At 33.9% G+C, this 27,846-nt stretch overlaps 2 protein-coding genes and 1 pseudogene across 2 annotated transcripts; 1 reads left to right on the forward strand and 2 right to left on the reverse strand.

Annotated features, from left to right (window-relative positions):
* Positions 1–2,028: 2,028 nt before the first annotated feature.
* On the reverse strand, positions 2,029–6,886 carry LOC140015379 (indole-3-acetic acid-amido synthetase GH3.17-like; annotated as a pseudogene).
* Positions 6,887–11,201: 4,315 nt separating this feature from the next.
* On the forward strand, positions 11,202–12,911 carry LOC140015124 (uncharacterized). Its single transcript, XM_072067017.1, has 5 exons — positions 11,202–11,326; positions 11,480–11,657; positions 11,858–12,087; positions 12,195–12,259; positions 12,343–12,911. The coding sequence occupies exons 1-5, from the start codon at positions 11,202–11,204 to the stop codon at positions 12,909–12,911; spliced, it is 1,167 nt and encodes a 388-aa protein (XP_071923118.1).
* A 5,212-nt stretch (positions 12,912–18,123) lies between these two features.
* On the reverse strand, positions 18,124–20,809 carry LOC140014983 (indole-3-acetic acid-amido synthetase GH3.17-like). Its single transcript, XM_072066734.1, has 4 exons — positions 20,414–20,809; positions 20,165–20,266; positions 19,289–20,070; positions 18,124–18,906 (listed from the first exon to the last, which is right to left on the reverse strand). The coding sequence occupies exons 1-4, from the start codon at positions 20,704–20,706 to the stop codon at positions 18,335–18,337; spliced, it is 1,749 nt and encodes a 582-aa protein (XP_071922835.1). The 5' UTR covers positions 20,707–20,809; the 3' UTR covers positions 18,124–18,334.
* Between the last annotated feature and the right edge of the window lie 7,037 nt (positions 20,810–27,846).

A 27,846-nucleotide genomic window follows, 5' to 3' on the forward strand; every position in this document is an offset into this window, starting at 1 on the left:
CAAATAAAAATAAAAAAGTATAAGGATTTATTCTGATTCAATAAAATATAGTGTATTTTTTAAATACCAATAGTTAGTATTTGAATGTTTATTTGAAGTTTTTGCAAGTTACAAAGATAATATGTTTTGGGTAGTCTATAAAGTGTTTTTGAGTTAATTTATGAATCTTTTACATATTTTCAATTTTATTTTAGTTTTTTGGTCCAAACTGATGTATTGAAAACGAAAAAGATACAAGCAGAAAAAAGGAGAGTTTTTGGAGAAAATGAAAGAAATTGAACTGATCATGTTTGATCAATGTCTTGAAAATGATAGAGTTTTAAAATATACCAAATAGTAGGAACGGTTGATGCCCTTCCCACCATAAATGTTTCCCGCAAAGTGGACCACCCATTGTTATTCAATCCATGTCAGTGCTTGTCCCCACGGGCATCATAGGCTGGATACGTAGTTTTTCATGACAAGGTCAATTTTATTGCAATTAATAAATACTTCCTCCCTTTTTTTATAACTGACGTTTAAGGTTTTGCACATCAATTAAGAAAATTTTTTCATTGCTTAAATCTATACACTACTTTCCTTTTGTACTCTCATTAATTATCCAATTCACCCATGTTTTCTCTCACTAGAGTACTAAATGGTGCTGTTTTACTAGGCCAAAAGCAATAATTACTAGGATTGTTACAAAGAGAGAAGCAATAATTACTAGGAGTAGTAATTAAGAACCCTGTATTGGAAAAGAGAGATAAAAGGGTAAAATTGTGAAAAAATAATTAATACTGTATGGGAATAATAAAACGACAGATAAAAGTACACTAGAACAAATTTCTTAAACGTCAGTTATAAAAAAAGGGAGGGAGTAATAGGGAACATTGTATTCATCCTTGTTTTCAGTAGTTTGGATAGAGAATATCAATTTTTCAATGCAATATAAAGACAGAATAAAATTTTGTGAACCTCATGTATATTGTTGAAAATGATGCACACCACATAATCCGGGTTATATAATTTTCTTTGGGCTAATCTTTGTGAACCTCTTGGCCGTTTTAGTCTAATTCAATGATCATATTTCTGCAACAAATATCCCTTGCCATACCCAACCCTTAAATGATGGCCCATGGTTCTACTACCATGTTATTTGTAGTTCCCAGCTGACACCGAACCCATTCATCCAGTAACCCCCATCATCTCTAATTAGTACTCCTGCTCTTGCTTGTCCTAAACCGTTGCTTGATCCTCCATCAACATTTAGTTTCACCCATCCAATTTGGGCTTACTCCAATTGATAGACTTCAGCTCCTTCTGTACTGCTCCACAATACTTGGTGAGAGATTCCTGACCGAAATTGACTTGGGCTATCACTGTTTGAGCATTGATTTTATCTTAGTTGCAGTAACATAGGTTCCAGCATACCAGGTATAATAAAAAAAGTTCTTGAATCAAACACTTGCCAATCTGCGTCTTCTATCTTTACAATGTTATATTGTTTTAAGCTCCAATCTAGCCATTCTTCCAAATTTGGGTTCCTAATATTCATAATTATTGAATTACATTTGACCAACTTTTTTTTTTTGTTATAAAACATCATTATAAAATTAAATCCATACTAATAGCACAAATTACATCAATCATACACAAATACAAATAGATCTGATAAACAAATACTTGATATTAAAAATCTAAAAAATTAATAGAATATTACACTGTGAAACTCCAATAATATCAAAAGATAAAACACTTATTGTCCCAATATCATTTATGCATGCTTCCAACTGTGTTGCTTCTTTTCTCCCAAATCTACTAATTAACTAATTCAAATTCAGATGTTAAAGTGAGATCTAATGAGGTAGATATAAAAGATTTTCGATTCGACAACCAAATATGAGAAAACTTAGATCTAATACAAAAAATAGAAAAAACTACAAAAGCTGTAATTAGAAATCTCTATGAGAGGAGAAAACATCACTAAAAATCCTTAAAGAGAGAATAAACTCTCACTAGGAAACTCCATGAGAGGAGAATAACATCTTTTGCAACTAGAATAGCATTGCCCTCAATTTGATGAGTACAATAGTTTCAGATACTGTCCTCATCCACCAAGCTTCACAAACAAACTGAAAAAAAGTAGAACACAAATGCATCCATACAATGGTGAAGTACTTTTAAATTTCGACATTGCAAGACAAGGTATATGAACGCCTAGGATGAAGTATGCAAAAAGATTCTTGAAGACCACAGGCTACGAGTCTTGATTAGGCACTTCTCTGCTGTAAAATTTTCCCACTACTCTGGAGTCCAGAATTTCAATGGCTTTCTCAGACTTTATGTTCTTAGGTGTCTTGTACTGGTTTAAAGAAGTTCCTTGAGAAAGATAAAAGTCCATGAGGACGTTGAATGTTCCTTGTTTCACAACTCTAATTTCCAAAGGACCAATGGTACTGATGCTCTGATTCCTCAGCATCTTATATTTCTGGTCCAGAGATTGTTCCACTAGACTACAGCATTTTTCCATTTTAACCTGATCAAGTTCAGGTATATCATCGTTTGATCTGAGTTGAAGCTCCCAAAAGAGTACATAGTGACCAGGAATAGAAGATGTATCAGCATAGCTACTGTAATCCAAAAGAAAGAAGCCAAGTGGTTCAAGGATCTGAATTGCTGTTGCAACTGCTTTCTGGAGGTCTTGTTCAGTTGTTTTATCTGTGTGAATACTCAATACCACATTTGTCCTTTGTCCAAATTTGAATTGGGGAGTGGAATTGTGAAAACCTGTCACCAGGACAATATCCCCCATTCTGTACCTGTACAAACCTGAAAATGTATTCTTCCATCAATATTCTAGACATTAGAGCGTTTAAGCATTTAAACTGTCTAATCATCATTGGATGTGTGTATCAGGATAATAAATGTACCAAAAAACAGAATGTAATAAACCTATATTCGACAAATTTGAACATCTGAACAAGTCGTGCACATTAGATGTCCAAGGCAATTGTTAAGTAGAAATTAATGGAACTACTATCCATTTTAGAACATGATAAAGGGTTTAAAATAGAGACCAGTAGACACCTTCAAGATGCACTTCTGTGTTTTATCGAATACTTTTTCATGGGACAGACTAAGAGAATTATAGTTCATATCTGTGGTACACCACAGTCAGTTAGGGTCAATTCAAAAGTACAGTGATCTCACCTGTAAAGGTCGTGACAAGAAGTTCATAATGCTGGCCAACCTTAACATTAGCAAGATCCACAACGTGATCTTTCAAATGAGCATCTTTCCTGTTGGTGCAGTTTGGATCTTGATGATTGTCAATTGGTAAGAACTCATAGTAGGCCATGGTTGGTATAAAAGTATAAGAGACATCATAAGGACTGCACAAAGGTTTCATGTTAATCCCAAAAAATGCCTCTGAAGAACCCATAAACTGGTGAAACTACAGGTAACCCACCCGTATAGAACTCAAGCGCAGGGATATATTGTGCCATGGACCCTGTAATAATGGCCATGACATACTTGGTCCTTGGCCAGATCTTCTTAATTATCCCTTCCCAAGACTTCTCTTGGCATACAAGATCAATTGAATCAGCCAAATCCGGCAATTGTTTGCTCAAAATCAAGGAGACAGCCCTTTTGCAGTTAGGGTCAGTGATCCAATCACTCATTTGTCCAGTTCTTATGTTGGAAGACATTTCTTGCCAATGTTCCTCCAAAAATTTGATTATCCTTAGCAAACCCGAGGCGAAAAATGTACCAACGCTTACTATCGCATCTCGCTGCACAAGGCCACAAAGTAATTGACCATACAAGCTCTGATTGGTATCTTCACACAATATAAACTGAGGATATCTGTCTTTTCTGTTCTTTATCTCGCTTTCTGAGCCTGTTCTTAAAACTAAGCCACCAGGAGTGCGGATATCCGGGTTGATAAGGACAAATAACAGCGCTTTCCCATCGTTCAAGCCCTGGAAGTACCTTAGTTCAAAGCTATATGTTTAGCAATTTTTGTTTGACTCTTATAATTCTACTGAAGAAATAACAACTGTATATTCATTGCATTAGACTTTACCTGTTTAAAACAGTATCACAGAGACAAGAAAAAAAGGCCCTGCGCTCTCCCTCTTCAGCAGTTTTTGGTATCCACTTTTGCTTCCCACCTGAAGTGCCCGAGCTGCCAACGAAGTTAATGATTTCAATTAAGAAAAACAAGAAATTCATGAAAAAGAACAGAAATGACTCGTGCTGCAGCATTATTGACTTTACTCTCACTCCATTCAGGAGTTTCCTTTCATCTAATTAGAACAAAACAAAAAAAAACTGATTTACCTTTTGAGTAGCTCAGTAATGGATTCATTAGTTAAAATCCGAGATGGCTCTCCATCCAGTGCAATTCGATCGATGTAAATCTTGATATCTTCATAATCTACCACAGGAACTTTATTCTTGAATAGCCCCTTATCAGATTGACCATTAAGAAAACCTTTCAAGTAATCAGTGCTTGCATTTTTAGTTAAAATCTCCTCCAGGACCTGTTCTTGTATATGACCAGCATTGCTGGTTATATCCTCCAAAATCCTCGAACCAGCTTCTGTATCTCTTGGATCAAAGGTTGGCAGCATTCTGGTAAAGAAAAGAAATGCAGAATCTGAGTTTGGGGATGGGAAATATGCAGGGAAATTAATTAATGAATAAGCATGCTCAACTACATTGTCTTGAGGAAAAGATTCACGCCATGGTTAAGCCCTTTTAAACCCATTGCCCAGGTGATCCATCCTTTCATCCTCATTCCCTTCTCCAAGATGCCTAGTTAGCGTGCTGTATGTTACCATTGTTAATTTGTAATTTTGTAAACAGAAAAACTCATTGAGTTGCTTAGTCTCCTTATGCTATGCTCATCACTTGCACAATCCAAAATCACCAAATGATCTTGAATGTACCTTCGTTCGAGCTCTTATGGATCTATATCCATGCTTGAGTTCAGTCAAAATCGAATTCAAATCGAGTTCGAGTCATTTGAGTAGCTATATGAATTGAGTTGGATCTCCATATAATTTCCTTATTTAGCTTATATAGTTTTTATGTACATTTTGTCGAGCAAGTTCAATTTCGAGTTTCAGCTTGTCCTCATAATTTTCTTGAGTTAAACTCAAGCATGAACATGTGATATTCATCGAACTTGAGCTCGGACTCAACCTCAAATTAATTTTCTTTGATCTTGAGTTCTAGTACCTCAATATTTGGTCTTGATTTGGCTAATAACACCCCCTAGAGAGGTGATCCAAAATTTAAATGAATGGCACACTTATAGTCGTAAAAGGAAGCTTATTCGTATGCATCTTCCAAAATATGGCAAAAATATACCAGATACCAGTTGTATTCTGCAGTGTAATTAGTAGGGCAAATTATACTTTACCCTCTGTGATTTAATACTTTTCCATGTAACCTTCCTATAGTTTCCAAGGCTATGTATAAACCCTCATGTTTGGACTAAAGTTTCAAAGCGACAGAAATGGTACTCTGTAAGGGAACCAACTCATAGGGCTAAAAAATGAACTAACCTACTCAATGTTCGTATCGAGATCGCTTGGTAAGAACTCGTTCGAGTTTGGTTAACCAACTAGTTAAGCCAAATTTGAACTGTGTTTTATGCTCAATAACATTCAAACTCAATAAAAAAACTCGTTCAAACTCGATTTGGCAAATAACAAGCTAAGTTTGAACAAAATTTCAAACTTGTTAAAGTAATCAAACAAACTTGAACATTATGGTTTTCAACTTAATTAGGTTCGTTTACACCCCTACCAACTAAAATGTTGAGATTACCCCATTTAGAAATAAAAATGATTGAAATGATCAAAATATGTAAACATAGTGTGCATGACATTTTAGTCCCTTATGGTTAGTGTTTTCCACATAACTACCTTTTGTTTTCAAAATCTATACATAACATCCCTCTGGTTAACAAATAGTTTTCATATTAATATAGGGGTATTTTTGATATTTTAGTAGATTATGTTACCGAATGCAAATTCGATCATTTTAACATTTTAATCCAAATCATGATGGAGTTACATATAGTTTTTGAAATGGTAAGAGGTTTATATGGAAAAGTACTAAATCGCAGGAGGGTAAAATGTAATTTACCCTAATTAATAGTGAAGTGTTGATTTTGGGGGTTTTCAAGTAAACGGAGTTTGCCAGATAAAAGGTGAGTAATGTTTTGACTACCAATTTACCACAGCTTCGTCCTTCAACCAAAGGCAACAAATATCACCAAACTTATCAGCATGATAAGTGATAACCAAAGCTCTGAAAAAACTGAACTCGAAGAATTGCATATTAAGACAGGATTAACAACTTGACTGTATGAATCTTATTGACTTTCGACCTACAAATGCAAACCATCCAAAAAAATGTAAATATATGGCCAAGCAAGCGTATCGCATAGGTAAAAAGGAAAACATATGAATCACGTCAGAAACAACAGGAGGAAATTAATCAAGGAAGCCAATATACCTCACCTAAAAGGAACTTGATTGCATATAATCCTACGGCGCAAATATACCTCACCTGCAAAAAACTTGATTGCACTTTGATCCCACAGCAAAAATTTTGCAGAAAATGAAAACTTTGAGACCTAATTTTTGTCGACTGCTGTTCAGTTATGCCAGCTTAATAGCAAAGAAGTGGATCTCTCAGTAATAGGGTATGTGGTAGACAAAGTTAGAAACTTAGAGATGAATTTCAAGAATGTCGGATTGCACATGTATGTAGGACAGGAAATACTTCAGCCCACTTACTGGCTAAGTTATCTTTATTTGTGGAGGATAGAGTTACATAGTGGGACAACCTTCCACCTTGCATTGTAAATGCTGCGTTTTGTGCTATGACTGGATAGAAAGTTATGCAGGGACTAGGGAGCAGTGAAGAAGCTGTCTGACCTGGTAAGGTTGAGAAATGTAAATAAGTCGAGTCAAGTTAAATTTTGACCTAGCCAGGCCAGTCTCAACCTAAGTTTATGAAACTCAAACTCGTGGTCGAGTTCGATGAGATCAAAATGTCAAGTTCGAGCTTAAAAAATTAATTATTTTACTTTTAAAAAATAAATAAAATAATAAAATATTAGAAATATATATGTAATTTTACTATTAACATAAAAAAATGATATGTATATATATTAATATATATAAATATAATCGAGCTCGCGAGTTAATGAATTTAATATTTTTGAACTCGAGTTTAACTTGATTAGTTCGAACTCGACTTAAGTCCGATGTTGATCGAGTCGAGCTCGGACTTGAGCCTCTTGCGGCCGGCTCGCGAGTGGTTCAATTTATTTACAACCATAGTAAGGTTGACCAATTACTAGTGATACAGGAAGTTGTTTGCGTCGGTCCATATTCATCAAATGTTGACTGGAAATTGTATATATATACAGGGAGAGTTGCAGTTTTAGTACCCAATGTTTGGCCCATATATCAAATTAGTCTTCAATGTATCGATTAAAACAAATCTAGTCCCCAGGTTTACAATTTTAGACAGATCTATGACAATTAGCAGAAATAGACCAATGAATAATGGTCAACATCAAATTGCTGCTAATCAACAATTTTTACTTTACACTTCTAGTCCTCAATGTTTTGATTTTGAATTATTATCTTCTTTTAAATTTTAAACAGCGATATGAAGGATTTAGTATTAAATGAGATGTAAGTTATAGGGTGATAGGAATTCTAATTAAACTTCTCTTTCCTTTTCTTTTTATTTGTTTATTTATGCCAATAGTATCCCATATGTTTCTTTTCTTTTGCACAATTAGTCTAAAATTTGTTAAAATATATATGTCTTATTGTTTCTCACTATTAATAATTAATTGACTGTGAGCTTTATTATTTTTTATTTTTTAAAATAACTAAAAAACTTAATTGTTTCCTTTTGAATATATACTTTTTGTAATTAATTTGATTTTTTTTTTTACATTTTAATAGGTTAACAATTGAGTTTGAAATGAAATTGATATTTTGTAGATGTTAAAATAAATCCTTTAAATCTACAGTATTGGAACATTGGATTTTAATTTATGGGAAAGAAAACAAGAAATAAAAGAAAGTTTTCTAAAGAATTCGATTATACTTCACATTGATACTTATTTTTACTAGTTTTTATAAGTACAACAGCTAATTACAAAAATTTGAAATCTACATGCACAAAACATGCAACAATTTGTGTAGTAGTAATTATAATAAAATTAAATTATAAAACTAGAATTCTCCTTTTCTTCCACTACTTTATATTTTATTTATTATTGGTATATTGTCATCCAAATCATAATTTATTTAACAAAGATATATATATAGGCTACCATCATGCTATGTCAATATAATGTGTTTTCATGAAATTTTATAGAAATTTAGAACATATTTGTTGTGTATTTAATTTAATTCATATATTATTTTATTTTAAAAGCTCTAGTTGTAAGTAAAAACCCATGGGACCTTAATGATCCAAAATTGAAATACTAGGAACTAGAAATACAAATTCAAGACTTTCGACTAATGCCAATTTGATGTTGACCATTAGTGATGATGATTTTCCATTAGTTGACCTGAAGCTGTCTAAAATCACGAACTTTGGGGACTAAATTTGTTTTCATCAAAATATTGAGGACTAATTTGGCATATAGGTTAAACATTCGGGGACCAAAACCATATTTCTCCCAAATTGATAATCCCTTGTGTTATGAGATTATTAGATCTTCCCTTACCTTATTTGCCACATGTTTTACTTTCCATTTTGAATGTATAAATTTCATTGGGTAAATTCCATTTTGACCTCCTAATCTATACCCGATTTCCCACTTCAGTCCCTAAATTTCAAAATAAAACACTTAAGTCCCCAAACTATTGAATCCATCCCAATTAAATAAAATCGTTAACAAAATCCACAAAATCGTCAGGGTTTTTTGAGCGTGCAAAACAAGCGCCGTTAGTGAGACTAAATAAGCAATGAAAACTGAAATAGTCAGGACATAATTGCAAATTCGTCTATTAGGTATAAGGGAAGAAATAAGTCAAAACTGCTTTGTTTCTTTCTTCTTCACTTTGAATTATTCGATTTGAACACAGAGAGAGAGAGAGAGAGAGAGAGAGAATGTGTGAATGATACATTACCCAATTTCTACTAACAAATACTTTGAAATGATCATGATTGTGATTCAGAGGTGAATTTTTTGTAAACATCGGAAGGAAGAGGGTTGATGGAGAAATGACATCGCCATTGACGAACAACAAGAGAAAGACCGATCCGGGTAAGAGAAATGATATTAGGGTCATTGTTTGTTTGTTGGTTATTATAGTAGTGTATCTAGTAGTTGGGTTATTTGGATTGTTATTGTTGCCGGCTAGGTTTTGTAGGGATATTGTGGAATGTAAAAAGGGCCAGATTGACCTTTATATTTTAGTGACAAATTATGGTAGACAAAATTGTTTAATGTCGAATATATGGGCCTGAAAATGATTTGGGGTGTTTTTTAAGTCAATGTTTATGCTGTCCAAACCCTAATGTTCCCTGTATTGAAGACATTGTGGTCCTCAATCCGCTGTAAAAGATGTAAAAAAATTAATTATTGAATTACAAATTTTTTTTCTTTGAACTAGGAAATAGTGATAGTGGAATTTGGCCTGAACCTTTCTCGTTGTAGACACATCATCAAGGGACCATCACAAACTTTCCTAACAAACAATAAATAGGGGGAAGGGTTGATTTTAAAGATGGATGCAACCCGAAAATGTGGTCATTAGTAGCTCTAGACAAATGTGGAGAGAGGCTTGAGTATGATATAGAAGATGGTTTTGGGTGGTATTATATGCTACTAAGGATGACATTGGATACAGGTTGTTCTTTTGTTTATGTGATAGGGATTGTGAGGTGATGGTGAACACATTACCACCACATAGGGTGGCAGAAATGTTTCTTAGAGTCGGACCAGAAGGTTGTCCACAGGCTGCTGAACCCTTAAGTCAAGCTAAGGGAGATGAGGCCGAAAGGGATAAAAACAGTGATGTTATGATCATAGAAAAGGATGTCAACACTGATGAAGTGGAACAAGATGGAAGAGAAAATGTTGACATGCAGCCAGCAAATTTAGACACTAGGAAAGGGTGCAGTAGCAACTAGTCATCGAAAGTACCAAATCTATTTTCTACAAGTTTAGACAGTAGCAATGGGCCTGAAGTAGGACCAGAAACTATAGACAAGCAAGGAAAAGGTGCTGAAGTTGAACCAGAATGTCAGGATTTTCATTGTGCTGCTGCTGAAGATGAATCAGAAAATGAAGACATGAATAGCAAAGCGACTGATGCTGAAATTGTGGTAGAAGAGAAAGCTGATAGCAAGAGTGATGCTGCAAAGGAACCAAAAGATGTTGAAGGCTATGATGAAACTTCAAATGCACAAGTCAAAGAAAAGGATGAATGTAAAAATTGTAATGAAAATGCATAAAAGGCAACTAGCAATGAAGGTGGTGTAGGGGAAACATCATGCGATAATGCCAGACTAGAAGAGGATAAAAATGGAGTCAATGCTTATGAGAAGTTGGCAGATTCAAACTATGAGGATCAAGGGGGAGACAATGACATATTAGATGAAGCCATAAGAATTGGTCAAAGTATTGGAGGGGACCTAGGTGCCCATGAAGCAAGCCCTTCGCATTGCAATGAACCTGTTCCTTCTCATTGCAGTGAGCAAAGAAAGAAGAAGTCAGGAACCAAGAAAGACCCATGCATTGAAATTAATTGCTGTGATGACCTGATATGATTAATATTGACGATATGGAATCAGAATATGACTCGAATGGTTCATTTGAATTGAAGAGTCAAAGTGAATCTGATGAAGATGGGAACAGTAAGACAAGGATGCCTAAATTTCCAGATTTCAATGAGCAAACAGACATGAAGAAACCATAGTTTGCAGTTGGTCAAAAGTTCGCATCAGTCATTACATTGAGGTTGGCTATAAGAATCCAGGAAATTATGGATGGGAGAGATGTGTATTTCAAGAAAAATGATACATAGAGGGTGAGAGTGAAATGCAGAAATTGTGACTGGCAACTATTGGGGTCTAAAATGCAAGGTGAAAATACCTTTCAGATAAAAACACTTAGTGGTGACCACACTTATGGAAGAGTGTTCCACAATAAAAACATGACATCTAGGTTGGCTAGCAAACTATTTGTTGATGAGGTCAGGAAAGCACCATCTATGACAGTGCATGAGTTGATGACCAGAGTAACTGAGAAGTTAAATGTCGATTTCAGTCTTAAGCAAAGGTATAGAACACTTAGAAAAGTGAGAGACACTATTCAAGGGTCTCATGACAAACAGTACACCATGTTGGAAGCATTTTGTGGTGAATAGAGGAGAGCAAATCCGGGATCTAGTGTGCTTGTTGAGACTGATGTAGATGAAGATGATGTTTCCAGGTTTAGAAGGCTATATATGTGCTTAGAACCAATAAAGAGAGGTTTTTTAGCTGGCCGTAGAAAGTGGATTGGGTTAGATGGTTGCTTCCTAAAAGGTCCATATGGTAGGCAGCTTTTATCAGGAGTTGGAATGGATGGTGATAACAAAATGTTTCCATTGGCTTTGTCAGTTGTTGGGGTAGAAAATTATGATAACTTGAGTTAGTCTTTAGGATTGCTTGTATAAGATTTGAAAATTTCGGACTCTAGTACTTGGTGCATTATGATTGACAAACAAAAGGTAGTATTTATTAGCTATATTACCATATCAAATTTTGTTGTTGTGTTAAACTATTGATATTAATGTGGCATATGTGATTGTTGTGCTATGTTGCACAGGGTCTAGTTCAAGTAGTTAGGGACAAACTTCCACGAGATGAGCATAGCTGTTGTATCCAACACCTTTACACCAACTTCAAGCAAATGCACAGAGGCCTTGCTCTTAAAGAAAGGCTTTGGAGATGTGCAAGGGCTTCATATATGACTCAATTCAAAACAGAAATAGAGATGATGAAGCAAGAATCAAAGGATGTATATGCACGGTTGGATGAAAAGGACCCCAATACTTGGTCTAGGGCTCATTTCAAGACTGGATTGGATTGCGATATATTGGTTAATAATATGTGTGAATTTTTTAATTCAATTATTTTAAAGACACGATCACTGCCTACTATAGGCATGTTGCAGACGATTCACTTATATTTGTTGAAGAGAATGGAGAGACAATGTCCAAGCATGAAGGTTAAGCTACTTGCTTACTATTTTTTATCACAATTTTTAAAGTTACACTATGTTCAATATCTGATTTGCCCTTTATTTGTCAGGTCTCTTATGTCCAGCAATTTTTGACATTCTTGAGAAGGCCAAGAAAGAGCAATGCATGTGCAGTTGCTACTATGCTGGCACAATGAAGTATCAAATATGTTGTCCTTTCAGTGACCAGTTTGTTGTTTATTTGGGGAGCAAGACCTGCATTTGTAGACAATGGCAACTGAAGGGAATCCCATGTGGCCATGCAGTTGTTGCTATTAATAGGAGACGTGCCAAATCAGAAAAAAATATATATATATATATATATATGGCACCCACCTACTGGAAGAGTACATACATGAAGAGTTATGAACCTGTGTTGAATCCAATCAATGGTCCTAATCTGCGGGTCCAAGTAGATTTACTACCAATGAGGCCTCCAAAATATGGAAAATCACCTGAAAGACCAAAAAAGATAAGGAAAAAGGGACCAGATGAAGATAGGAACAAGCAATTATATGTGAATCCATCTAAACCTCACAAAGTCAGCAAGATTTGCACTAAGATGAGTTGTAGTCTGTGCAAGAAATACGGACATAATAGGAGGAGCTACCTTAAAAAAACCAGCAAACTGCTGCAGTAGAAAGGGACTAGATGGGCATATGGATAAGGAATCTAGTGGGAACAACAAACATATGCCATCAGAAATGAAACAAGGCATACTAGTACTGGTCCAAGTACTGCTAATGTCACTCAATTAAGTACACAAGAGAGCTGCACAGCTGCTCCTCAAAATTAGACTGAACAGAAAATTGATGGAGAACAACCAATCAAGGGCACAAGAAAATGCTCATTTTGCAAGAAACCTGGCCATTCAAAGAAAGGTTGCAAGCTGAGGCAACGGATCTTTAGAAACTCACTGGACATGACTAGAGAACTTGGACTCAATAGTGTTGCATCTGATTAACCCATATGAGACAGCTTCAAAGGAAATTGAATTTGGACATGTCAGTGCTTTGCAATTTACATTTGTTGCTGAGTGAGATACAAATATGTTCACTCTCCTATTAACTACTTGTTATCTCCTGACATGTAGTTGAACTCCAATATTGGTGACAAACTTTATTCATACAATCTAGGGATAACAATGAAACCACCAGACTCATACATTGATGATAGGTAGACAGAAGAGCTGGGTTCAACTAGTTGTGTCACCAGACGACTTCAACCAACCCCTTTCACTTGAAGGGGGAACATGTGTGTAAATCTGTCTACATTGCAGGCAGTAGCAGGTCATATGAATAATTCAACTAGGATTGGCCAATGTTCAGCTCTATAGGAATGCAAATGAAGTTGCGAAGTTAGAAAATTTAAATCACACAAGAAAATAGTTGTGTTTTGTAAATGGCAATGTGCAGCTCTATGTTTAGCTGGGTTTTAGGAATTTCTATTGCTATAAATTGTTCACATTATGTTTTGGGGAGTTGATGTTTTGTAAATGGCAACTGATGTTGTAAATACCAAGAAATTTCTGCTGTTGTTTTGTAAATTTGTGAAACGTCTGGTCTTTTGGTGTAAGGCTAAACATGATCAAATTCAGTCCATTTTCAATTGCATCTATTGTCTCAAACAGTTGGTGGTGTTACAAATGTTTACAGGTTTATCATTTATTGCTAAAAGTAGTTCAATAAGTTGGGACACTTCAGTCTCTCAACTACACAAAAAAGGATAGTTCAATCCTAATGTTTCATTAGCTAGGGACACTTAGGTCCCTAAAGTTCAAACAAAAGAGCACGTAATCCCCTAAACTATGAATTGTATCCAAAATTAGTGAACCTAGTGCTCCTTCAAGCATATGCTACATTACACCAGAACTGCAGCTTATACAGAGAGACAAAAATTACATCATTTCCATCCCAATTACATAGCCCCATTGTGCATTGCATTGCATTGCATGTTGCACTATGTTATTCTACTACACCATTGCTTCTTTTCCTACATAGATGGACATGTTTCTTGTCAAACTCCAATGATGACCTTTATGGCCCAGATTTGAACAAAAGGATCCATACAAGAGCAACAACCCAGTGAAGAAACAAGTACATCATTACCCTCCTTAGTTTTGCTTCCTGCAGCTTTGAGTTCTCCTGTAACCTCTCAATCTCAGATTTCAATTTGTTTTTTGTTCTTATCAGTCCAGGGATTCTATCCTTGGACCTTTGACACATCTCAGGATCCACCCAATCCCAATACCTGCATCCCTCCGATTCTTACATTAACAACACCATTGAGAGAGTAAATACAAGTTTACTTAGGTGCATTGCATACAAATCGGAACCATAGGGGAAGAAGTACAAACAGATATAATGGAAATGGAATTACCCTGTAATTTGGACATCGACAAAACCTTCTTCTTGGGTTTAAATCTGTCCATGATGTCATCATCAATGCTTGTTTTCCATGGTTGCATGTGTCCCTAACCATCTCTCCTTTGTCTTCTTTCTTATCTTCAAATTTTTGAAAGCTCTCAACCTCTTGGTTCTTACCCCTCATTTGGATATTCAGCCAATTGCTCTCTTTTTTATTAGGGCACATCTCTTCCCTTTTATGAATTGGATCCGGTCAATTATATGACCCGAATGTGCCTGATAAAAGGAGAGAAAGTTTCCCTCCTTTTCCCTCCTTTGTGCTAAATAAATTTCTTTGTTTTTATATCTTTTCTCTGAATTTGCATCCCTGCCCTTGGTCAATGGCACTTGTTTTGAACGCTCGGAAAACCCTAACCATTTTATGGATTTTGTCAACAATTTTACTTAATTGGGATGGATTCAGTAGTTTGAGGACCTAAGTGTCCCATTTTAAAGTTTAGGGATTGAAGTGGAAAATCGGATATAGTTTAGGGGGTCAAATGGAATTTACCCAATTTCATTTGGTAGTTAATTGGGGAAAGGGACTTTCTAAAATTGCTAGGCAATTGCATCATACAATCGATGACCCAAATGGTGGTGGTGAATTTGAAATTGGATTGATAGTATTGCTTGTCAAGACACAATTAGTTGCACTGAAGAGAAACATTCATTTTAATTTTACATATTATTGTATTACTAGTATTTTTTAGAGTGGGTTCACTTGGTAAGCTTTGTTCACATCATCTAAGGGATTTTTTTTTTTATTCGAAGCTGATCTAAGGGAAGTTCAAATACAAGTCTCGTTACTAGCAGTCTCTCATTAGTAAGTAATCTATAAGAACCACTATAAATCACTCCATATGACATACGGAGGATTTCGAGGTGCTTCATATGACATATGGAAAATTTCAAGAAGAATTTGTCGTGCAATTTCCTAGCATTGTTTATATTGATAAATACGTCATTAGCCTGCTCTAAATTGGAATAAGATAATATTTTTCTCCACCCAAACTTTATTATAACCAAAAAGAAATTAAGACTACATCCTTTTTGTGGCGTCCTATTATGACTTGTTTTGATCAAACTAGTTGAAAAAAATGGTTGTCTGGATTTGTTGCTCTACTACTAACTTAATGGAGCAACATTGAATTCCTACTTTATTCTAAAGAGGCTGATGAACTTCAAAGTTTATGATGGCTAGTTAATGGTGGGGCAAATACAACGAATCCATTTATGTTTCGACAATCAGCTTGAAACTGCTGATCTATAGAAGAAAGTTATAATGTTTTTAATGTGAATGAGCTATGGATCCAGCCTTGATAAGTTTAAGTTAATTAAAGTAGCCACATGCAATGAGGCACAATTATAATTTAGCCCCTTTATTCACCAAGTATGCAGATCAAACCCCCATGACTAATAGTCAAAGTCATGAAACGAACTTTGGTTTGTGTTAGTAGCTGAAAAGACAATTATGCCATCAGAATTTCTAGCTTTGATAAGTTCACCCTTCTCATGCCATCGGATAAAAATAGCATTCTCTTATTGGAGAAATATGTCATTTGAAAAAGTTATATGCATGACCCCCAAGTTTTTACCCCTTGAAGTTTGCTAGTCTCAACTAAGCATTTTGACAGGTGGTCAAATCCAAAGGAGTATGCTCAACTCTGTTCTCAATGTCATAACGACCAATTTACTCATTACTAACTATTATACCCTGTCTGGGTATAATAGCAACCAATCTGGGTATAGTTACATCCATAACATCTAAATTCAATAATTTTCTAAACTCTTCTGGTGGTGCGTCAAAGAATTTAAGTCTTAAGGTGCATTTGATAAAACAAAAATTTAACAATTGAAATCTAAATTTTGAATTCATTAAGTAATTAAATTATTAACTATTAAATATGATATATTTAGGTGTATTTTACATTATGTGATAAGTGAACAACTTATCACTTATTTTTTAGAATTAATCTTTCCTACAATCTTGGATGAATGACAACTATGCAAAATCTGAATTTGAATCTAACTTTTGCACATGGTCATGAATCTAACGGTGATAGTGTATACACTGTCAGTGTATAAAAAATTTACTCTATTTTTTAGAGCATGTTTTGACCAGAAAATTTAGTGCCATTTAATTAATTCAAATGTTCTATTTTTTATTATCAAATGCATCCGAATATATTACGATCTGAATTCATTAAATTTAAGTGTTGAATTGGATAATCGAATGGAGATTTAGTTTTGGTAAATAATCTGTGCACTTGTTACCCTCGTGCCATTCATGCTTCAATTCTCACTTCCATTGTTTAGCTAGCCAACTGTTTATATGCTAAATTAGAGTGTAGTGTGGGATTTCCTCAGGTGCCTTGTTATTCAGCTCCAAACTCACGTTTTAGTCTGATTCAATGATCATTTCCGCAACAACTATCCCTTGCCATGCTCAACCCATAAATGATGGCCCATAGTTCTACTACCATGTTATTTGTAGTTCCCAAGCTGACACTGAACCCATTCATCCAGTAGCCCCCTTCATCTCTAAATAGTCCTCCTACTCTAGCTTGTCCTAAACCGTTGCTTGATGCTCCATCAACATTTAGTTTCACCCATCCAATTTGGGGCTTACTCCAATTGATAAACTTCAGCTCCTTCTGTACTACTCTATGATAGTTGGAGAGAGATTCCTAACTGAAATCGGCTTGGGCTATCACTGTTTGAGAATTGGTTTTATCTTAGTTGCAATAATATAGGTTCCAGCATACCAGGCAAAATAAAAAAGTTCTTGAATCAAACACCTGCCAATCTGCATCTTCTATCTCTACAATGTCATATTGTTTTAAGCTCCAGTCAAGCCATTCTTCCATATTTGGGTTCCTAAATTTCCCCATCTACTTGGTAGATTAGTTTCTTCCATATTGTTGATATCCAGTCATAGCCTAGCAATCCATATTTATAATTATTGAATTACATTTGACCAGCTTTTTTTTTTTTAATAAAACATCATCATAACATTAAATCCATACTAATAGCACAAATTACATCAATCATCCACAAATGCAAACAGATCTAAAAAACAAATACTTGATATTACAAATCTAGAAAATTAATAGAATATTACACTGTGAAACTCCAAAAATATCAAAAGATAAAACACTTGTTACCCCAATATCATCTATGCATGCTTCCAACTGTGTTGCTTCTTTTCTCCCAAATCTGCTAATGAACTGATTTAAATTCAGACATTAAAGTGAGATCTAACGAAGTAGATCTAAACGATTCTAGATCCAACAACCAAATATGAGAAAACTTAGATCTAATACAAAAAATAGAAAAAAACTACAAAAGCTATCATTAGAAATCTCAAGAAGAGGAGAAACTGTCACTTAAAATCCCTAAGAGAGAATAAACTCTCACTAGGAAACTCCATGAGAGGAGAATAACATCTTTTGCTACTAGAATAGCATTGCCCTCAATTTGATGAGTACAAGAGTTTCAGATACTGTCCTCATCCACCAAGCTTCACAAACAAACTGAAAAATAGTAGAACACAAATGCATCCATACAATGGTGAAGTACTTTTAAATTTCGACATTGCAAGACAAGGTATATGATCGCCTAGGATGAAATATGCAAAAAGATTCTTGAAGCCCACAGGCTACGAGTCTTGATTAGGCACTTCTCTGCTGTAAAATTTTCCCACTACTCTGGAGTCCAGAATTTCAATGACTTTCTCAGACTTTATGTTCTTAGGTGTCTTGTACTGGTTTAAAGAAGTTCCTTGAGAAACATAAAAGTCCATGAGCACATTGAATGTTCCTTGTTTTACAACTCTAATTTGCAAAGGACCAATGGTACTGATGCTCTGATTCCTCAGCAACTTATATTTCTGGTCCAGAGATTGTTCCACTAAACTACAGCATTTTTCCATTTTAACCTGATCAAGTTCTGGTATATCATCGTTTGATCTGAGTTGAAGCTCCCAAAAGAGTACATAGTGACCAGGAATAGAAGATGTATCAGCATAGCTACTGTAATCCAAAAGAAAGAAGCCAAGTGGTTCAAGGATCTGCATTGCTATTGCAACTGCTTTTTGGAGGTCTTGTTCAGTTGTTTTATCTGTGTGAATACTCAAAACCACATTTGACCTTTGTACAAATTTGAAATGGGGAGTGGAATTGTGAAAACCTGTCACCAGGAGAATATCCCCCATTCTGTACCTGTACAAACCTGAAAATACATTCTTCCATCAATATTCTAGACATTAGAGCGCTTAAGCATTTAAACTGTCTAATCATCATTGGTTGTGTGTATCAGGATAATAAATGTACAGAAAAAACAGAATGTAATAAACCTATATTCGACAAATTTGAACATCAGAACAAGTTGTGCATATTAGATGTCCAAGGCAATTGTTAAGTAGAAATTAATGGAACTACCGTCCATTTTAGAACATGATAAAGGGTATAAAATGGAGACCAGTAGACACCTTCAAGAGGCACTTCTGTGTTTTATCGAATACTTTTTCATGGGTCTGACTAACAGAATTATAGTTCATATCTGTGGTACGCCACAGGCAGTTAGGGTTGATTTAAAAGTACAGTGATCTCACCTGTAAAGGTCGTGACAAGAAGTTCATAATGTTGGCCAATCTTAACATTAGCAAGATCCACAATGTGATCTTTCAAATGAGCATCTTTCCTGTTGGTGCAGTTTGGATCTTGATGATTGTCAATTGGTAAGAACTCATAGTAGGCCATGTTTGGTATAAAAGTATACGAGACATCATAAGGACTGCACAAAGGTTTCATGTTTATCCCAAAAAATGCCTCTGAAGAACCATAAAGTGGTGAAACTACAGGTAACCCACCCGTATAGAACTGAAGTGCAGGGATATATTGTGCCATGGACCCTGTAATAATGGCCAGGACATACTTGGTCCTTGGCCAGATCTTCTTAATTATCCCTTCCCAAGACTTTTCTTGGCATACAAGATCAATTGAATCAGCCAAATCCGGCATTTGTTTGCTCAAAATCAAGGAGACAGCCCTTTTGCAGTTAGGGTCAGTGATCCAATCACTCATTTGTCCAGTTCTTATGTTGGAAGACATTTCTTGCCAATGTTCCTCGAAAAATTTGATTACCCTTAGCAAACCCGAGGCGAAATATGTACCAACGCTTGCTATCGCATCTCGCTGCACAAGGCCACAAAGTAATTGACTATACAAACTCTGATTGATATCTTCACACAATATAAACTGAGGATATCTGTCTTTTCTGTTCTTTATCTCGCTTTCTGAGGTTGTTCTTAAAACTAAGCCACCAGGAGTGTGGATATCCGGGTTGATAAGGACAAATAACAGCGCTTTCCCATCGCTCAAGCCCTGTAGGTACCTTAGTTCAAAGCTATACGTTTAGCACTTTTTGTTTGACTCTTATAATTCTACTGAAGAAATAACAACTGTATATTCATTGCATAAGACTTTACCTGTTTAAAACAGTATCACAGAGACAAGAAAAAAAGGCCCTGCGCTCTCCCTCTTCAGCAGTTTTTGGAATCCACTTTTGCTTCCCACCTGAAGTGCCCGAGCTGCCAACGAAGTTAATGATTTCAGTTAAGAAAAACAAGAAATTCATGAAAAAGAACAGAAATGACTCGTGCTTCAGCATTATTGATCTCACTCCATTCAGGAGTTTCCTTTCATCTGATTAGAACAAAACAAAGAAACTGATTTACCTTTTGAGTAGCTCAGTAATGGATTCATTAGTTAAAATCCGAGATGGCTCTCCATCCAGTGCAATTCGATCGATGTAAATCTTGATATCTTCATAATCTACCACAGGAACTTTATTCTTGAATAGTCCCTTATCAGAGTGACCATTAAGAAAACCTTTCAAGTAATCGCTGCTTGCATTTTTAGTTAAAATCTCCTCCAGGACCTGTTCTTGTATATGACCAGCATTGCTGGTTATATCCTCCAAAATCCTCGAACCAGCTTCAGTATCTCTTGGATCAAAGGTTGGCAGCATTCTGGTAAAGAAAAGAAATGCAGAATCTGAGTTTGGGGATGGGAAATATACAGGGAAATTAATTAATGAATAAGCATGCTCAACTACATTGTCTTGAGAAAAAGATTCACGCGATGGTTAAGCCCTTTTAAACCAATTGGCCAGGTGAGCCATCCTCTCATCCTCACTCCCTTCTCCAAGACGCCTAGTTAGTTTGCTGTATGTCACCATTGTAAATTTGTAATGGTGTCAACAGAAAAACTCGTTGAGTTGCTTAGTCTCCTTATGCTATGCTCATGATGGAGTTACATATAGTTTTTGAAATGGTAAAAGGATAATATGGAAAAGCACTAAATCACAGGAGACTAAAGTGTAATCTATCCTAATTAATACAAAAGTGTTGATTTTGGCGGTTTTCTAGTAAACGGAGTTGCCAAATAAAAAGTGTAACTAATGTCACCAAACTTGTCAGCATGATAACCATAACTCTGAAAAAAACTGAACTAAAAGAACTACATATTAAGACAGGATTAACAACTTGACTGTATGAATCTTGTTGACTTTCGACCTACAAATGCAAAGCATTCGAAAAAATTGTAAATATGTGGCCAAGTAAGCATACAGCATAGGAAAAAAGAAAAACATATGAATCACATCAGAAACAACAAGAGGAAATTAATCTGGATTCTTTTTATCTGGAATAGGAAAAATCTCAATAGATTGAGTATCAGTGAGAATCAATTCATAATAATCCAAATTTTTTGATGGATCATCTGGTTGTCAGAAACATTTTGAAGGGAAAAGTCTTTGAATTAAAAAATTAAGTGCATTATAAAGAGGCACTTCTTGGAATTTGGTTAAAGTAATATGTTGAGTAAGTGGTTTCGTGAAATAAGATTTTTCATTGAATTTTTCTAGAGTTCTTGGAATTTGTTGAATTGGTCTTATTTGAGGAGAAGTTGGAGTAGTTGGAATACGAGTAGCTTGACTGTAAGTCAATGCTGGAAAGTCTTGCAATAGTTGAAATCTATTTTGAGTTACAGGAGTAAGACTCATCTCATAGTCTTGAGGAGTCTTTGGTCTAGAACTTCCTGCTTTTGAATCCATAATCCTGCAAAATTAACAAATAATACAACTCAATTTTTGTTTCTTTTCTCTGATTTCTTCATTGTATCCTTTTATCGACTCATCATTTTCTCCATTAACTCTTTTTGCCCATTCTCTTTGTAATATATTATAATCAATCATTTTTCTTTTTGCAAAGCATCTTTCTCTAATGCTAACAATAGCTCTTGAATGTCTCATCTTCACTTCATCATATTTAGGAATATCATAAATTTCGATTCTCTTAAATTTTTCTCCTTGAACCACATAATGTACTATATCTCTTGAAATAATACGAAGATATTTTCTAGTATTATTTCTATCATTGTATCTCTTTCGAATTGTCTTGAGCAATTCTCTACTTTGCTCCATTTTCCTGTAAAAACTCTCTTGTCAAAAAATCAGGAAGAGAATTATTTTCTCCTTTAATAAATTCTATTTCAAAATCAAATACTGATAAAATTGCTTGCCATCTAACAAAAATTTGTTTTGAAACTATATTTTGAACATCTTTTTGCAAAACTTCTTTTGCCGATTTACAATCTATTCTAAGTAAAAAATTTTTATTGTACAAATCATCTTGAAATTTTGATATACATAATATTATAGATAAAATTTCCTTTTTAATAGTAGAATAATCCTTTTGTGGACCAGACCATGTTCCTGAATGAAATCTAACTAATTCTTCTTTTAAATCATCTAGTCTTTATTTTAAAATTCCTCCATATCCTAATTCTGATGCATCGGTTTCTACTATCATAAAAGCTTTAGGATGAGGAAGACATAAACATGGTAACGATTCAATTTTTTCTTTAAGATATCTAACCTTTTGAGTATGTTTTTCAGACCAAGGTTTAGGATTTTTCTTTAATCTATTAAATAATATGGAACATTCTTGTCTTAATTTAGGAAAGAAATCTGCAATATAATTTAAACATCCTAAAAATCTTTGCAATTGATTTTTCTCTTTTATTTTATCTGGAAATTTATTTGCAAATTCTAGAGCTCTATTTATTGCCTTTATTGTTCCTTTATCTATATCATATCCTAAAAATCTTATTTTAGTTTGGAATAATTTCATTTTAAATGCTGATACTACCAATCCATTTTTCTTAACTACCTTTAAAAATATATTAAAATGTTTAAAATGTTGTTCTAAAGATTCTGAAAATATTAACACATCATCAATATAGACTATACTAAATGAACTATAAGGGTTGAATATATCATTCATTATATTTTGAAATTCTGAAGGTGCATTTTTTAGTCCAAATGGCATTACTTTCCACTCATAATGGCCAAAAGGTGTTGTGAATGCTGTCTTATAACTATCTTCAGGAACTTCCCCAAAGTTTTTTATTTTAGACAGATTTATGACAATTAGCGAAAATGGACCAATGACTAATGATCAACATCAAATTGCACTAGTCAACAATTTTTACTTTGCACTTTTAGTCCTCAATGTTTTGATTTTGAATTATTATCTTCTCTTAAATTTTAAACAGTGATATTAAGGATTTAGTATTAAATGAGATGTAAATTAAATGGGTCATAGGAATTCTAATTAAACTCCTTTTTCTTTTATTATTATTATTTTATTTATTCATGCCAAGACTATCCCATTTGTTTCTTTTCTTTTGCATAGTTAGTCTAAAATTTGTTAAAATATATCTGTCTTATTTTTTCTCACTACTAATAATTAATTGATTATGAGTTTTATTATTTTTATTTTTAACGATAACTAAAAAACTTAATTAAGTTTCCCTTTGAATATATACTTTTTGTAAGTAATTAATTAATTTTTTTTACATTTTAATAGGTTAACAATTGAGTTTGAAAGGAAATTGGTATTTTGTACACATCATATGGACCATTAAATGATTATTAAGGTACATAGATATTAAAATAAATCCTTTAAATCTATGGTATTGGAACATTGAATTTTAATTAATGGGAAAGACAACAAGAAATAAAAGAAAGTTTTATAAAGAATTCCTATAATCACTTCACATTTATACTTCTTTTCATTAGTTTTTATGAGTACAATGGCTAACTACAAGAATTTAAAATCTACATGCACAAGACATGCAACAATTTGTGTAGTAGTAATTATAATAAACTTAAATTATAAAACTAGAATTCTCCTTTTCTTCCACTACTTTATATTTTATTTATTATTGCTATATTGTCATCCAAATTATAATTTATTTAACAAAGATATAAATAGGCTACCACCATGCTGCGTTGATATAATGTGTTTTCATGAAATTTTATAGAAATTTAGAAACATATTCGTTGTATAATTAATTTAATTCACATATTATTTTATTTTCAAAGCTCTAATTGTAACTACTTAAAACTCATAGGACCGTAATGATCCAAACTCGAACATTAGGGTCTAGAAACACGAATTCAAAACTTTTGACTAACGCCAATTTGATGATAACCATTAGTTATGATGATTTTCCTTTAGTTGTCCTAAAGCTATCTAAAATCACTAATTTCAGGGAGTAAATTTATTTTGTAAAAATATTGGGGACTAATTTGGCATATAGGCTAAACATTGGGGACCAGAACTATATTTCTTCCAAATAGATAATCCCTCGTGTTGTGAGATTATTAGATCTTCCCTTACCTAAAATCCCACATGCTTTACTTTCCATTTTATATGTATAAATTTCATTTGGTGGTCAACTAGGGGAAGGAACTTTCTGAAATTGCTAGGCAATTACATCATACAATTGATGACCCACATGGCGGTGGTGAATTTGAAATTGGATTGATAAAATTGATTAAGACACAATTAGTTGTACTGAAGAGAAACATTCATTTTAATTTTGCATATTGTTGTATTGCTGGCATTCATGAGAGTGGATTTAGTTGGTAAGGTTTGTTCACATTATCTAATGAAATTTTAAATACAAGTCTCGCTACCAGTAATCTCTCATTAGTAAACAATCTATAAGAACCACTATAAGACACTTCATATTAGGGATGCAAATCTCAAAGTTTGCAACATTGTATTCCTACTCTATTCTTAAGAGTTTGATGAACCTCAAAGTTTATGATGGTTAGTTGACGGTGGAGCAAACAAAACAAATTAATATATGTCTCGACAACTAACTTGATTTATAGAAGAAAGTTGTAGTGTTTTTAATGTGAATGAGTTATGGATCCAAGCTTGATAAGTTTAGGTTAATTAAAGTAGCCACACGCAATCAGGCTCAATTATAATTTAGCCCCTTTATTCACCAAGTATGCAGGTCAAACCCCATGACTAATAGTCAAAGCCATGAAATGAACTTTGGTTTATGTCAGTAGCTGAAAAGACAATTATGCCATCAGAATTTCTGGCCTTGATAAGTTCACCCTTCTCATGCCATTGGATAAAAATACCATTATCCCATGCAAGGAAATATGTCATTTAAAGAAGTTAAATGAATGACCCCTGAAATTTTACTCTTGAAGTTTGCAACTCTTTCTCCTTTCCTTTCCTCATCATATCCCTCGTCCATGTAGCCCCTTTTTAGCCTCTTTCCCTGTTGTGCCACTCTCCCCTTGTTCTAGTATTCTTTCTCTTCTGTTATTATTCACGACTCATCCTCAACTTTTCAGCCATTTATTTATACATACTTAAGGCCAACTTTAGATTTCAAAGAGCCCAATTTTTTTTTTATTTCGGTAGGAATTGTGTATTTTAACTAATTGTTGTTTCCTTTTTCAATTAGTTAGTGAATTTTAGTTTTTTCTTTTAATTATTAGTTCATCTTAGTGAATTTTTTTTGTTTTGATTATATATAATTTTAAATTTTAAATGTGCATAGTTAATTATAGTGTAATTAGTCAATTATTATATTAACAGGGTCGAATATTGTGATATGCATGATATTATGCCTAAACTAGGCACGAATTTAATTTAAAAAATAATTTAAAACTCAGGTTATTAGATAATGAAATGATCAATTATTTAAAACTCAAATGGTACCTCTTAGGGGTCATTTACTAGAAGTTTGTTGCTATATATGGGGTAAGAGTTCAAAATAAAGCCAAAATCAACCATAGTAATAAATATTTCTTATCTAAGTATTTAATATAATCTGTTAATCATACAAAAGTTTCAACTAATTTCAAACTCCATTTCTATTTTTATTTTCATTTATAATTTGACAAAGCCCTGGGAGTGGAATGCCAGCCCTTTCATTTTATTTAAAAATAATAAAAAAAAATAAAAGGAAGGGAATAAGAGCAATACCTCTAGTACATGACAAATAAAAAATAAAGTGTAAATCTTTTATGCACTAAAAGTATATACGTTTACGGGTTTAGTTGCATGTCATATAAGTAAAGTTTGGTACTTAAATTTAAAGTTAGATGATATGACATACAACTACACCCCGTCAATTTATATATATACTGTGATATCCAAATACTAATAGTGTGATATCCAAATAGGAAAAATTAATCTATAATGTGATATCCAAATAGTTCTTTTGCGCACAAAAATTTAGATCGTAATAAAATGCTAAAGCTTCAACTTCAATCACATTAGCATCTCCAAACTCCATGAAGAAAGTAAATATCACCATACCCTATTGATCTCTAAGCGAACCACCACCCAAGGCTCTTTCCTGACACTAGCGTTAGAATTCAATTTAAATTTGCCATTAGATGGAAGACTCTAGGAGATGGCAATGGCCTCCTTCTTAATAGGACATATACAAAAATTTAGCCACATAAAAGTTTCTTCGTCCCCTGACCAACTAAGGACTAGACAACATAAACAATTTACCTAAGAGAAATAAAATTTGTCAACTGCAAAAATGATTCTAGCAACCTGAAAAGATATTCCCAAGAATCGAGCTTCATTCCTGGCACACCAAATAAACCATAATACCACTATCGAAACAAAAAAGCAACTATGCCCAAAATTTTCCACCTAGCAAGAAAGGAACCACGCTATCAATCTGGTAGAAATAAGGATTAAACTTTCCTACATTGATAGTGCGAAAATTTGAATTTGAAATTCAACTTTTATACATATGTTATAAATTCAATGGTGATAGTGTATACACGGTCAGTGTATATATAAGATTTACTCTAGAAATAAACGCATAAGACTAATATAAAATACCAAATTCCCTCATATAACGATTCCAAACTGCCACCGCCATGGGATATTCAAGAAACAAATGCCTAATGGATTCAGAATGAAAGCAACCAGCATATCACGAGGCCAAAGACAAGCCTTTAGATTGCAATAAATCATTAGTGGGCAAAAAAAACCATTAACAACTTTTCAACTGAAGAAACAAAGTTTTAGTGGTAATTTCAAATTCTAAATTATCTTTGAGACTAATTGACACATTTTCTCTCTTTGTCTCACAGCCTCCCAAGGTGAAGAAATCAGGAATAAACCTGAAGAAGAAATATAAGACTCAGCATTATGCCAAATAAACAATCATATCCTCCAAGTAGCCAATCTAGATATATTACTGATTTGTAAAGGATGAAAACCCCTCAAATACTTCTGATGCATCAACTTACACCATGTTGAAATATTAGGCTATAAAATCTGCTAAAACTTCATGCTAAAAGCATCAACAACATTACGAAGATCAAGAAAAACTCAAACCCCCTTCTTCCATTGGCAAATAAAACCTTTTCCCATGCCAATCAATGATTTTTTTTATTTTTTTTTCAGAATCAAAGAAATCGACAGAAAAGCTGATCAAGGGAGGCAAAAACAGATTTAGAGGAACTATTGATCAAAATTATTTTACCTCTGGACAGATAAAAACTTAGTACTCCATCCCACTAATCTTGCACATATCTTGGATAAAATAACCTCAAATATAACTTGCACATGTTTTGCATAAAAATTTAGTTTTATCCCTTTTCAAGAGAACACCTAAATATGTAAACGAAAGATTTTGGTGTCCAAATCCCAACAAATTTTGGATCATATGGACCTTGACCAAGGACAGCTTCATAGAGTAAATAAATGACCTTTCGTCCATATTAACCTTCTGCCCCAAAAAGGACTCGTATTGAAGAATA

Source organism: Coffea arabica, chromosome 10e (genome assembly GCF_036785885.1).
Source record: "Coffea arabica cultivar ET-39 chromosome 10e, Coffea Arabica ET-39 HiFi, whole genome shotgun sequence".
Taxonomy (NCBI): Eukaryota; Viridiplantae; Streptophyta; class Magnoliopsida; order Gentianales; family Rubiaceae; genus Coffea; species Coffea arabica.

Excerpts from the sequence above, each read along its gene's own strand:
- LOC140014983 (XM_072066734.1), bottom strand. The coding sequence starts at position 20,706 with ATGCTGCCAACCTTTGATCCAAGAGATACTGAAGCTGGTTCGAGGATT. Across the intron at positions 20,071-20,164 it reads TGTGATACTGTTTTAAACAG|GTACCTACAGGGCTTGAGCG; the intron begins GTAAAGTCTTAT and ends CTTTGAACTAAG. Across the intron at positions 18,907-19,288 it reads TCTTGTCACGACCTTTACAG|GTTTGTACAGGTACAGAATG; the intron begins GTGAGATCACTG and ends ATGTATTTTCAG.
- LOC140015124 (XM_072067017.1), top strand. The coding sequence starts at position 11,202 with ATGACATCTAGGTTGGCTAGCAAACTATTTGTTGATGAGGTCAGGAAA. Across the intron at positions 11,658-11,857 it reads TGGCTTTGTCAGTTGTTGGG|GGTCTAGTTCAAGTAGTTAG; the intron begins GTAGAAAATTAT and ends TATGTTGCACAG. Across the intron at positions 12,088-12,194 it reads GAAAAGGACCCCAATACTTG|GCATGTTGCAGACGATTCAC; the intron begins GTCTAGGGCTCA and ends TGCCTACTATAG.